The sequence below is a fragment of the Aptenodytes patagonicus genome, chromosome 7, assembly GCF_965638725.1.
Source record: "Aptenodytes patagonicus chromosome 7, bAptPat1.pri.cur, whole genome shotgun sequence".
NCBI classification, from domain to species: domain Eukaryota; kingdom Metazoa; phylum Chordata; class Aves; order Sphenisciformes; family Spheniscidae; genus Aptenodytes; species Aptenodytes patagonicus.
Window position 1 is genome coordinate 46,956,198 of NC_134955.1, and position 13,337 is coordinate 46,969,534.

The window sequence follows — 13,337 nt, forward strand, 5'->3', positions numbered from 1 at the left end:
AAGGGCCTCTGCCGCCAATCGAATCCCTCACCGCCCGGGAGGCGGTCCCGCCCCTCCTTGGCCCCGCCCGCCATGCGGGAGGAGGCGGAGGAAAAGGCCGGGCGCGCGGCTGATATGTTGCGCCTGCGCAGTGGGGATGGGGCAGGGCCATCGCCCGTCGGTTGTTGTAGTAACGGGGAAGCGGCGGGAGGGCCCGCGGTTGCCGGGCCGCCGTGTCCGCCCCGCCGGCCGGGGCGATGCGCTGCGGGAGCAGGTATGGGGAGCAGAGGGCTGAGGGAGCTGCTGTCTCAGGGCGAGGGGCGGTTGACCGTTGGCCCCGGGGCGGAAGTCGCGCCCCTCGGGCGCTGCCCGCCGCTCTTGCTTCTCCTGGGGCCGCCGCAGGCCGCCGGACCCGGCTGCCTCTGGGTAGGCCGGGCCCCAGCTGCCCCTCCGGGCGCGGCTGGGCCGGAGGACTATTCCCGGGCCGGTGGAGGCGTTACAATGTCCGGCTGACCCCGGGCGGCGGGGGAGTCTCGGCGCCGAGGAGAAGCTGGGGTTTCCCGCTGGGCTGGGCCTGGCCAGCCTGGTGCTGTTCTGCGGCTGGAGGCAGGGCAGGGCAGGGACGCGCTTCAGCGGTAAGCATCTGAATGACTCTCACGGGCAGGTGGGGAATAATCTGCTGGAAGGTGATGCTTCTTCCTGCGCTCCCCTGGCTGGGAGGTGATTTACAGCCTGTTGCAAGCTTGTTGGTAGTCCTGTGAGAAATATGTATTGACAGGAGGTAGGAGTTAAGTTACCTTGTTTCTCTTGCTATCCTGCTCAGCTATGCATTCATGTTTTTAATCCTTATTGCAGGCAACTGCTCTTGCAAGATCCCTTGAATCTGCAGGAAGGAGTCTTGGAGGCTACTGAGACTGGGCTGTATGAAAACTCCCAGAGGAAATGCCAGTTGGGATGACTCGAGATCTGGAGGAAACTGGCTCATCCTCAGAGGAGGAGGAGGAAGATGTTGTAGATGGGCTGGAGTAAGTAGGAAAAAAACTTCTTAACTGTTTCTATCTCCCTGTGCTTCCTGCAGGATTTGTACTAATGTGAAAAGACAGTTGCGTTCCTTACCCTCCTCCTGCCTATAAAGCAGAAAATGGTTGGTTTGCGCCTCAAGCCTGTGGGCAGGCTACCTACATTTGTAGCCTAAAAGACCACCATATTCATCAGGGTTGGAGGTGCAGCTCTTCCTTGGCTACTCCGTAAACTACTACAAGTCTGTGGTTTTATTGATCTCTTCTTGTCATGTGCCTAAGCTGGGAACTTTCTTACTGATGTTTCAGAAAATGAAGGAAATGAATGTCCTTTCTCTTTGTTTGTTTAGTTTTTTGTTTTGTTTTAGTTTTTACTTTGCTGCAGAGAATGGAAATGTACTGTGCAGTAGACTGATAGCAATGTTTTATGTTCTTTTTAAAAAACTGTCTTGTGACAACTCGGCTCCTAGAGTTCTTATTACTTTCTAGTGTATGTTTGTTCCATCTTTGTTTAGTAACTTCTTTTATCTTTGCTTGTGAAGGAGTCGCTCACTTATTCTTTCCCAGAGTGGAATCCCTTTTCCGTTTCAGCTGGACCTACTTTAATATGTCCTGTTTGTTTTCTTTTGGGTGCATATTCTGACTGAGTGCCCAGCTGCAAACTGCAGTGACTTAAGGCATTTAGGGGAATGTTGCTTCATACCAACTAGTTGGCTTAGACTTGCCAGACCCTTGTGGATGGAAAGGTCCAGAACTGCCTTCACCTAGAATGTAATTGTAACAGTGTGTCTGTATCAAGTGACCAAGGGTCATGCTAGGAATGAATGACTGTCACCTGGAGGATTGAGCCTTACTGCAAATCCTCAGGACAGGCTTAACATAAACTGCCCTTCTGTCGCCTCAGCTCATGTCCCACTTATGTAAGGCTCTGGCCTGTAGTGTAAATTCTGGAAGCTTCTTGGGTCCCTTCCAGTCTGAACAGCTAATTATACCCCAGTAGTTGATATTTTTTAATTTTTTTTTTCTTTAGAGGTGGAAGCAGATGGGAGTGCTGTGAAGTTAACTTGTCTGGGTGATAATGGTAATAACTTGGTTAAGAGGACCAAGGTTACACTTAAGAGTACTTGTCCTAGCATCAGAAAGTTGCCCTTTTATCTCTGTTCCTGTGTTGTAAGTGTTGTAAGTGTTTTGTCTTCTGTAGTTTCTCCAAACCTTTGGCAGACAATGATCTTGCACATTCTATACACAGAAGCATTTGTCTATCTCTGCCAGTCTTTACATTTCTTCTTGTCTGTGTAGACAGATGTGTGTCTCCAACCACTCAGTCTCTGTTTTCTGTTAAATTTTTCATGGTTCCATTTTCTTGTGCAGTGAGTAATAAGCATCCTGAGTTTTATTGTTTAGGGAGGTTGACAGGTTTTCTTTCTGTGATCTTAGGATTTTATATAACAATCTTAATTTTTTTTTTTTTGTGTGTGTGTCCTTAATTCCTCTGAGGAGACAATAGTTCCCAATGTAGCCTTGTTGTTTTGGACAGAACTGATCACTGTATCTCGGATCCTGTAGCTTGAGTGGTTGGCTGGGGGCATCATTGTTGAATTCTGGGCTTGCATTCCACTGCATCTGGCAGAAATTAAAAAGGAAGAACATACAAGTTGTCTTGTGTTGTGTTGAGCCAAGCCTGCATGAGTGCCTTTTTGTGCACTTCAGAGTCCAGGATTACAACCAGGCAGCACACACTGATTTGCAGTTCTTAAATTGGAGGCTGGAACCTGCATTATAAGGTCTGGTTGCGTGGATACCAGCAATTATGGCTTATCCTGAATTATAGATCCGTTTTCAGGCTTTAAATCCAGAGAACTGTAGCTGTGAAAACTGATGGGGTTTCTCCCAAATTATACTCAGTAAAATAAATACAAATTGAACAGGACTCCGACTTAGCAAGACCAACCCAAAAAGAGGATGATCTGGAAGATTCCCTTTATAGCTGACTACCAAGGGTGCCTAGCGTGTGTGTGTGAGTCAGCACAGGCAGGGTGCAGGAACAACCACAAAACCATGGCTGAAATGCAAAGAGTAAATTTATTTTCATTACCTTGCCAGCCAGGGGATCCCCGAAGCAGCACCCAGGCAGAGGCACACAAGCAGGGACGCAGGCACCGCAGAGCTTGGTCCTTGCTAGAGGATCACTGAACCTCCTGTTTGCACCTGTTTTTCAGGGATTTGCGCAGGCGTAGTTTATCACTGTGCTTTGATCTTTCCCACAGCAGGGCAGGAGTCTCAAGCATGTTTGATAGGGTGCCTCTAAGTCTATCACAGGCCTATGTTATCTGAACACAGATGTTCTACTTGTCAAACACACAAGGATAGACAACAATTAGAATGATATATGTATTTTTCTACACCCCAGCTGCAAGTCACTTGAGTGTGTTTACAATTCTCCTTGCCAATCTTTGGTTATTTTCCCTACAGTGTGTTTGCCTGTGTCCTAGGCTAGGTGGGCAAGCATGGGCAAGTAGGGAGAATTGCTGTGTCCTCATTGTAAGTAAGTGCTGTGTGTATGAGGCTCAGCAGTTGCTTATACTGACTATCTTGCCATTTCAGGGATCATCCATGTATCAAGTGGACTGGTGGTGGCTGCAGGCGGATCCCCGTCTTGGTGTTTCATGCTGAAGCCATTCTGACCAACGACAGCTACGTCCGCCTAATTGGAGGTGGGTGCAACTATGTTCCAGCTTTTGGCCTGAAGGCATGAGGTGGAAGTCTCTTACTTGGATGTTCCCTTCTCTTTGTGGTGGGGAAGAGGACATGGTAGGAAGGAAATTACAATCCTCTCTTGTCTCTGAGCGCTGAGACGTTCAGAAATGCTTGTTCAGTTGGTGAATGTTTATCACGTCTTTGGGTTGTGACAAGTGTCTATATTTGTCCCTCCACTGGGTCCTGATGTGTTTTGAGTTGGAACTGTCTGCTTGCAAATTGAACTTGGAGGCCATGCTAGAACTTACGACCAGAATATAAATTCCCTACTCTGTAGCTAAGAACTTAAACTCAATCATTGCAGTGAGTTTTGAGAGGGTTACACTGGGAAATAAAGCAGCCAGCCCCACGGTGGCAAGAACAGTAGTAAGCTGCAGTAACAAACCTCTGCGACTACAGCCTCACAACTGTGAGTAAGGCCATAAGCAAAATGATTGCTGCTTTGGCAGCAGTTGAGTCGGGAGATCAAACCTGTCTAGCGTCAAATAAGGGAGAGCCTCTAAATAAGAGGCAGAGTTGTTATAAACAGTTATAACTGTGAGAGTTAGTACTTGCGGGTGTGTACAGCTGGGAGCTCATTCTGGATGTGCTGAGTTGGAGAAAAGCTAAAATCTACTCAGCTGCTTTTTGTGAAGATGCTGACACTTCTTTCTTCTCTCTCTTCTCCCTTTCTTAGGTAATTGGTGCCCTCATTTCTAATATCCTATCCAAGCGGAAATGCTTCTGGCTCATTGGGGTAAGGGGTAGAGAAGGTGATTTGTGTGTGGAAACTCCTGATCCTTTTCATGTGAGTTAAAAACATACTTGAATGGTGGCAGAAGCTGATGGTAATTGTAACTTGTATCATAACTGGAGTGTGGTCTCTCTTCTGCTTTTTCTCAGGAGGTAGAGGCTTTTCATGGTTTAAAAAGTCTACTGCTGAATAGTGCAACTTGTTAAATTTCCTTGAGCTTTGTCCGGTCCCACATTATGATACTTCTTACTCTTTTCTTTAGACTTATTTTTATTGGTAGAACATATTTCCTGAGGTTTAATCTAATCTTCATCTTTCTATTCTCAGTTTGAACCAATTTGTAAAGTGCCTTTTCCAAATGATTCTGTGTTCTAGCATTTCAATTTCTGCCTCTACTTTCTTTGAACTCTTTTATGGATTGCCACATCCTTTTGTATGACAACTGGCCTCTAGTCTTGCTACTTGCTTTCTGTTTATCTTATGCCTCCAGTGCTGCTTACTGCTTTTGTTTTTATGACTTTATACTTGGATAGTGATTTTTCTCTTTTTCTTTCCTTGTCCTATTTACTTTATTTCCTACTTTTTTTTTTTGCAGTTATTTATTGGAAGATCAGTACAAGTGAATGAGATGTGAACAAAAATTCAGTGTTTTATTTTGGGTTTTCGAGATCTAAAAAGTGATCATATAAGCTAGCCATGTCAATGAGGGGCACATGGCATGATTACTTATAGCTAGGAATATCAGTCTTGAATAGAGAAGAAAGAGCTGAAATCATGTTTGGAGTGTTATAAAGCAGTCTATATAAAGAGCTGTTTAAAAAAAAAAAAATCTGGGCATTTGTTAGGATGTCTTGTGCTTTATTTTGATACGATAGGGTTCAGTGATACAGCAATATTATACCTAAGGATTGGTGTAAGTCAGTTCAATGCCATCATTGGAGTTAATGCCCCAAGAGATGGACAGGCATTTCCTATCACCCTTTGCCTGTTATGTGCTGCTACTGTGTGGATGCTCCACTGTGGATTAAGCGTAGCTGTACTGTGCTGAGTCCTATGGTGCTCTTCTCTCTTCTTTGGTAGCATAGGTAACTTTGGTTTATTCTTCTAGATGCGGACTCTAATATTGTGTCTCTTGCCCTCTTAACAGAGCGCTACCACTTGTCCTATAAAATTGTGCGAACAGACAGCCGTCTGGTTCGAAGCATTCTGACTGCCCATGGATTCCGTGAGGTGAGTGCAATGAACTTCAGATCTGATTATGTGCTGCGCTGGGAGGTGGTGGTGGTGATGATTGGTTTTGGTTTTTTTGTGTTTTGTTTTGTGGTCGGTTTGTTTTGGTTGTTGTTGTTTTTTTTTTTTTTTTTTTTTTTTTTTTTACTCTGCAGGGTTAGAACCAGAAAGTTGCTCTGGACCCTCCTGAAGTTTTTCTTTTTACATACTCTGCCAGTCAGACAGGAAATATGTCGTGATTTTGCTCTCTCAAAGGAGGACCCTTTAACCTTAAGCCTGCAAAATTAGGGAAAAAGGGATGCTGAAGTTGGGTCGTGTTTTTTCTCTTCTTGCTTTTAAAGCGTCATCTCACACCCTTGGGAAGATCTGAAGAATTTAATCTCTCGGCCTTTGCAAGCTCACAGAAGCATTGATGTAGTGTTTCATGTTTCTCTTCTAGCACCTGTCTTGCTCTAAAGAATGTCCTACATGCAGCTAATGACAGTTTGAGAGATGAGTGTGTATGGTGGATTTTCTTCTGAATAACACCAAGTTAAGGAATTGGTCTCACAAGTTTCCTGAAGAAATCTAAAACACTTTACAAATTGGGTTTAAACAGTCTATAAAAAGAATAAAACCACAAGTTTGTTTAGAGAAATATGATGTGGTTATTTCCCAGCACCACTGTATAGTAGCTTAGGACAGGAGTCTGGCTAGATTTGCCCTAATATTAGAGATGGGTAGAAGAGATTGTCTTAAACTAGAATTGCTTTGATCTCATAGACATAAGGTCACAGTCTGTAGGACAAGTGGTGGTGCTTTTCATTAGTTCTATGTTTTTGTGTATGGTGTTCTTATGTTGCTTTTTAGGTACACCCTAATAGCAGCGATTATAATCTCATGTGGACAGGATCACACTTGAAGCCCTACTTGCTGCGTTCCCTTACAGATATTCAGAAAGTCAATCATTTCCCTAGGTAAGGCTTTGATATCATGTTTTGCTGAACATCTTTGTGATGGTTTGCAAAACTCTGAACATAGGTAGCTCTAAAAAAACCAGAGTATACATGATACTGTAAAGTCCCAACGCACTGGGCCTGTGCCACATGCTGTCTTCATTCTAAATGGTTTTTGGGGGTTTGGGGAGATAGTATGTGAGTTGAAGTGCTTGTCTGTAGCCCAAATACTGGATTTTTTTAAAGGGTTTTTTTTCTTTATTTGGTGGTATAAGTAAAGTATTTGGGGCTTTGGGTTCTTAGTTACAGAGATAGTCTGTCACCTGCTAAAGTTTACAAACACCATTATAACAGTTTGCTATGCTTCAGTCTGTTTTGGGAATTGCAAGTGGTGCTACAAACGAGGATGTATATTAATATGGCCATAGGGCATAGAGAGTAAAACTGAAGAGTAGTTGCAGCTTACGGTTTAGACATCTGACAGGGCTACAGATGCTTCAGTAACTAGGACGAAGGGTTGCGGTAATGTGGGGAAAAAATAGATACAGTCTCTTGTTTTGGGACTTCAGGTCATATGAACTGACACGAAAGGACAGACTATACAAGAACGTCAGTCGTATGCAGCTGGCCCATGGATTCAAGACATTCCATATCTTACCTCAGACTTTTATCCTCCCGACAGAGTACCAGGACTTCTGCAGTAAGTGAATGGCTGATGATGCCCAGACCTAAAGCAAAATAACTGGGTGGGGGGAAGGGAATTACTTTTAATATCCCAGCCTGTTGATCATGCCAGTGGTTAAGGCAACAAAATTAGAGGAAGCTGGAAAGACAATGGAAAAGGCCCACATGATTTCTTTATATAATTTCTACTCTGCTGTTTACTCCATGCCTGTGTAAGTCCTCAAGAGTGGATGTGGGCTTTAAGGCTCCAGAACTGAGCTTTTTTTTTGTGGATGGTGTTGTTAATGATCAACTTCACAATATCCCTGACTAATATCTGGGAGCACTGAAGAGAGAAGTGCCAAAAGGAGGCATAGGGCAGAGAAATGAAGATATCAGAGCAGCAGAAGGGGCTTCAGGGAGGGGCTGTAATAATTGCAGTGGGTCCCAAGGGGTAAAATGGGACATCAAAAAAGTAGACTTTGATCTCCTCATGGAGTTCTCTAAAGCTTTTACTGTAGGCAACATTCTTGATTCTTGCTCCTCTGTAAATAAGCAAAATGGAAGATGTTTCGGACTTGTGCTGTTTTCTTTTAACCAGATACCTATTCTAAGGACAGAGGCCCATGGATAGTGAAGCCTGTGGCCTCTTCCAGGGGTCGAGGTGTCTACCTGATAAACAATGTAAGTGTTCAGCAAAAGGACTGCTCTTCAATAACACTGTCTGCAAAACTATGCCAGCTTCCAGGCAAGGGGCATGAAAACATCTAACCAGACACTGGCCCTGCTCTGGATTTCAACCATACATTGGTGAGCAGTTCAACAGTCCTGAGCAGCTGGCAAAGCCTGCCCGGGCCTATGCTGCGTAATCAAAAGCAATCTATTTCTTTGTATGCTGTGCTTATCTTGCAACCTACTTTCAAGTCTTGGCGTATTAGGAGCAAGTTCATGCTCGCTGAGGCAGTTTGAGAAGCTGTGCTGCTTCATGCTCTCCTTGTGGCTGACAGTAGGCTGGCCTTGGTAAGATTCCCAGAACTCTTCTTAGCTGTTTCCCTGTGCGACCTAAACAGTCCTCAAACAGTCCCCTTGTCTCCCTCTTCCCCCTGGAAAAGACCAGTTACAATGAAACCTTATGTGATGCAGTAGGATGTGTATTAATCTTAGAGCTGTGTTATCTAAATGCCAGTGTGCTCTTACTGAGGTGTAATGGGGATGGTTCTTTGATTTCAATGTGCTGGTTATAGTGTCTTTTGCCCTTTTTGGGCTTTGCAGGGAGTTAGGTTGTCATAGGTAACAAATACATCTGGGCAGGGGCCAAACACATGAGGGGATTCTAATAAATATTCTCAGCAGCAAAACTGACTGGTGAGTCATTTTGTTTTCACTCACTCAAACCCCTTTAGCCTCCCTTGCACTGAAAGGGTCATGCTGCCTCATCTGTTCTCTACTTGGATCATTTCCCATAAAATAAAGGAGCAATTTGCCAAGTGTATGAGGTAAGTATTTCCAGAGCTGCACTCAGCTTTTTCTTTGCTTGAAGGAGAGGAACGAGCTCAGGCTTATATGGCAGTTGGCCATGAACTGGGGAAAAGACCCTTCTGGGACCAATCTCCCTTTGTGTATATCTGTTCCAGAAACACTTCAGCTAGTTTGGCCCAAAGACTTCAGTTTTCTTCAGTGTGATGCCATTAAGGGAGTGTCTTCTAGAATCTCATCACAGAAGTGTTTAAAAACAACAACCCCCCCCCCCCCCCAACAAAACAACAAACCTTTGAATTTCTCTGATCCATAATAAAACAGGCTGTCACTTTTGTGTGATGTGCTGAGGGAAGCTGAGCTTGCTCCCTCACGTTGTATATGTGCACTCTGTATGCCTAGACTTCCTGCTCATGATGCTGGTGGTGTGGCTGAATACATGCAAAATTGAATAAAGGCAGGGTGATGGGGTTCTCTTGGCTCTTTTGCAAACTGAAGGCAAGAAAATGTTTTGCAAGAAACTGTTTGTATGAGTAGTTAAAACTGATTACAAGAGAGAGGCTTGCATACAGCAAAAAGTAAAAGCTTTTTCAACAGATCCCATGTCTTCGTGATGTGTATTTGTCATAGATAGATCTTTCTGTTCTGAGCTACAAGGGTTGTGTCTTCCTGGTACAGTAGCCCCTGCTGTGACCTGAACCTCAGTAGAAGGTATTTACGCATGTAGACAAAAGGGTTGGATACCAGCCCAGGATCTAGTTATAAAGATCACAAGTTGAGGAGTCATTTTCTTCACTTGTAACTTCCTCACCAACTGTAGTTACATACTCCTTCCAGTGTCTTCTAAACCCCTCCTTCATGTGTTTGGTTAAACACTTGAGAAGCAAACAGAATGACAGTCACTTCTTAGATGTGTTCTTTTTCTGCCTATTTTACATCATTGCCATGTGGCTGTTAAATCTGTATTCTACTCTAAGGAGCACTTAACTGGAAGATTCAATGGGCAGTTTTTTTGGCAATGTAATCATTCCCAGGCTTCTGGTTAGGATCTAATTACCTTAAGTATGTTGTGATTGACAGTGGTGTTTTTTCATTTTGTTTTTGTTTCCTCCCTCCCCAGACATAATTGTTGGTACAGAGTGGCTTTAGGAGGGAAAGGCTGGAAAAAATGGTGGGTTTGATCTGGTCATCTTCTTATTCCTTAAGCCTCCTGTTTTTTCACTCTTGGATTCTCTGTTCTTCTGTAGCCAAACCAGATTGTCCTGGAAGACAACATCCTGGTTTCTCGTTACATCAGCAACCCGCTACTCATAGATGGTGAGTGTGCTTAGGAATTGCTTTTCTCTCTTCCCCCAACCCTACACCTGAGGATCTCTGCAACCTTTGCAGGAGTTTAGTTGAATAATTGAGTGGTCTATCTTCCTCTAGTACCAGAAAAATGTAACTAGCGAATTTGTTAAAATCTGGAAGCTTTTCAACTGGGAAAGCTTCAGACACCTATGTCAGCAGCAGATAATGATTCATTACTCTCAGGGTCTGTTGAAATTCCTCAACTGGATATGATGTCTGAAAGATATTTGCAGTCACTGACTCTTGACAACTGTATTTCAGATTTCAAATTCGATGTGCGCCTCTATGTTCTGGTTACATCCTATGATCCACTTGTCATCTATCTCTACGAGGAAGGATTGGCCAGGTAGGGGAGGTTTCTTCTTTCTCAGTGTACCTGCACTTGCCGATCCAGAGGTGTCTTGGCTTGCCTCTGTACTCCTGACACAATAGCAAATGAGGGAAGTGCCAGTTAGGGAGTTCTGCAGAGTTTAAATATATGATTCTTAATCATCCTGTGTCCCATCAGTTTTCTTTATATAAATTATAGGATCTTTAGTGAGGGACTTTATTACATACGTAAATAAATAAAGCAAGTTTTCAACTCTTAAGGGTTGAATGACCAAACACACCATCATTGGCGTGTTCATTCTCAAGGTCGGGTTCTTCTTGAAACCTGTTTGGACTCTTCATGCCTTTGTGCCCCTTCTCCATCCTCCAAGGTGAAGGGAATATAAACTTTCTCAATTTCTGTTTAATCCTAAAGACAAAAGCAGTTGGAGACCTGTTGTTGGCTGAATTGGCCTTTGTTTTAATACTTTTAACTGCTCTTCTAAATTTTAGGTCAGTATTTGTATTTTCTACAGTATTGAGTAAGTGGGTTTAGACTAGTTCACTGTTCTTACCCTTCAAGATGTCAATTTTCTTTTGGATGTAAGTCATGAAAGATACTTAAGTGTTCCTCCTGGGAATCTTATCTGCCAAAAATACCTGTTTCTCCTCATCACAGAAGTTTAGCTAAATACCTGTCTATAGTAACTAATAAATTTGAAATAATCACCCCTCTGAATTTCCAACAGACCAGAAATTTAACTATAGTGGTATTTGAGAAGAGAGCATCATAGGACTGTCTTCTGCAACAGTTTTAAGCAATGCTGAATCTGTCTTATAAGCCCATCTGACGTATCCAGAAAGAATATCTCTAGGGTTCAAGCCTGTATGGCTCTGACTTAGGCAGATACTGAATCCAGCTTAACTCTATCCAAAGCAGATACTGAATCCATAAAGGATATATTAATAATGATCCCACAAGAAATATCCTCCTTTAAATTGATGAGCAAATCCCCTTCAGGTGTGTTGTGATGTGCCTCTGCCTGCAAAGATAATATGAACAGATTGTTTCCCTAAAGGGGGGCAGGAAGGGGTAGCTCATCTTGGTCAGTGGAAAAATTGACAACTATATTAACTTTAGAAAAGGAGCCTTAAACATGCCTGGCATGCAAGACTTTTCTCTTGGGAATCAGCAATTAAATTATTAGTTGCTAATATTGCATGTTACTGGAAAGTGAAGAGGGAAACAAGGTCATCGATTGTGAACACGAGTAGATTGCTAGGATGGTCTGAAAATGGGCAGTGCATAGCAGGCCTCCAAAATAGGATTTGCACCATCATTAATGTCTTAAAGGTAGTTCTGCTGATCTTGTTGTAACAAAGGAGTTTACTTCTGGAAAAATCCATATGTGTAAGAGACAAGTGTTCTACTCTGTTGGGGGCAAGTGTGCCAATTCTATGATAGACAGCATTTTTGTCTCTGACAGCGTAACATGTTTTGCTTTGAGGGGGGAAGTGTATGTGGGGATGTGTATGCTTTTTTTTTTTTCTTTTAACAATTCTAGTTGTATTTAGAGGTCTAGGGAAGGAAATGAGGAAGGAAACAAGTATATTCTTTTGACTGAAATACACTGGTCAGACAGTTCTAGTGAATGCCTTAAGATAGAATCATCAGATTATTTAGGTGGGAAGGGAAGTCTGGATGTTTTTAGTCCAACCTCCTTCTCAATACAAGATCTCCTTCAAAGTTTGGGCAGGTGCTCTACGGCCTCATACCATAAATTTTTTAATACCTTCCAAGAATGGAGATTCCATAGTCTTTCCTGACAATCTGTTCCAGTGTTTGACCATTCTCACTGTAGATGTGTGTGTGTTTTTAATATCAAAATTTCCCTTGTTGCAGTTTGACTGTTGCCTCTTGTCCTTCTGCTATGCACCTTTGAGAAAAGTCTGGCTCTGTCTTTATAGCCATGCATTAACGAGTTGAACACAACAGTTAGATCTCTTCTTAGCCTTCTTATCTGCAGGCTAAACAATCTTTTTCTCCTCAGCTTCTCCTTGTACATCATGTTTTTTAGCCCATTTTAATAGCTCTCTGCCAGACTTGCACCACTTAGTCAATACCTCTACTTGTACTGGGGGCTTATAACTGGACACGACATTCCAGATGTGTGTCCAGTACTTGCTAAGCACTCACAAGTAAGAGGTATTAATCATTTCCATCAACCTACTGGCTACACTTGTTGATACAGCCCAGCGTGTAGTTAGCCTTCATTGTTGCAAAGGCAAACTGCTAATTCATGTTCAGCTTGTCCACCAGGACTGCTTGTCTGTTCTGCAGAACTGCTTTCTATCCACCCAGCCTGTAATGTTAAACAGGGTTACTCCTCCCAGGTGCAAGACTTTTGCATTTGCTTTTGCTAAAGTTCATGAGGGTTCTGTTAGCCCATTCCTCTAGCTTTACAGGGGCCATTTGAGTGCTCAGGTCTTGAGCTATGCCATCCACTGCTCTCCCTTTGTCCCCAGAACCATTCATGTCATCCTAGAAGGCAATCAGGAGGCATCAGATATGATTTGCTCTCAGAAAATTTGTGCTTGCTGTTCCAATAATGGTTTTATCCTTTATGTGCCTGGAAATACCTTCCTGGAAGATAATAGTCCAGGAGCTTCTACTGGTAGCAAGACTGTAGATCACCTGGGCTATCCTAGGTAAAAGGTCTTTTGAAACAATGATCTGATTTCTTTGAGTATGTGAGCCAGTGTCCCTACTTGATAATCTGGATGCTGGCTGGCTGAATTTCTTTGTTCTTTTGACATTCAGAATATTCACCTCTAGAGCTTGAAACAGTGTTGTAGTCAACCCTGAGCAAATAACTTAAGTTTTCT

At 43.1% G+C, this 13,337-nt stretch overlaps 1 protein-coding gene across 6 annotated transcripts in view; it reads left to right on the forward strand.

The window, feature by feature from the left end:
- Nucleotides 1-189: 189 nt before the first annotated feature.
- The window catches only part of TTLL5 (tubulin tyrosine ligase like 5), a 142,892-nt gene continuing 129,744 nt past the window's right edge, over nt 190-13,337 (forward strand). For 5 of the 6 annotated variants that reach the window (XM_076345132.1, XM_076345134.1, XM_076345137.1 and 2 more), the window contains exons 1-9: nt 190-253; nt 835-1,004; nt 3,603-3,712; nt 5,636-5,718; nt 6,568-6,674; nt 7,223-7,353; nt 7,918-8,000; nt 10,040-10,109; nt 10,404-10,488. In XM_076345132.1, coding sequence (XP_076201247.1) covers nt 922-1,004; nt 3,603-3,712; nt 5,636-5,718; nt 6,568-6,674; nt 7,223-7,353; nt 7,918-8,000; nt 10,040-10,109; nt 10,404-10,488 — 752 coding nt within the window. In that variant the 5' untranslated portion in view covers nt 190-253; nt 835-921. Of the gene's footprint in view, nt 254-834; nt 1,005-3,602; nt 3,713-5,635; nt 5,719-5,873; nt 6,675-7,222; nt 7,354-7,917; nt 8,001-10,039; nt 10,110-10,403; nt 10,489-13,337 lie in introns of those variants that run through there. The other variant, XM_076345135.1, reaches the window with a different exon arrangement.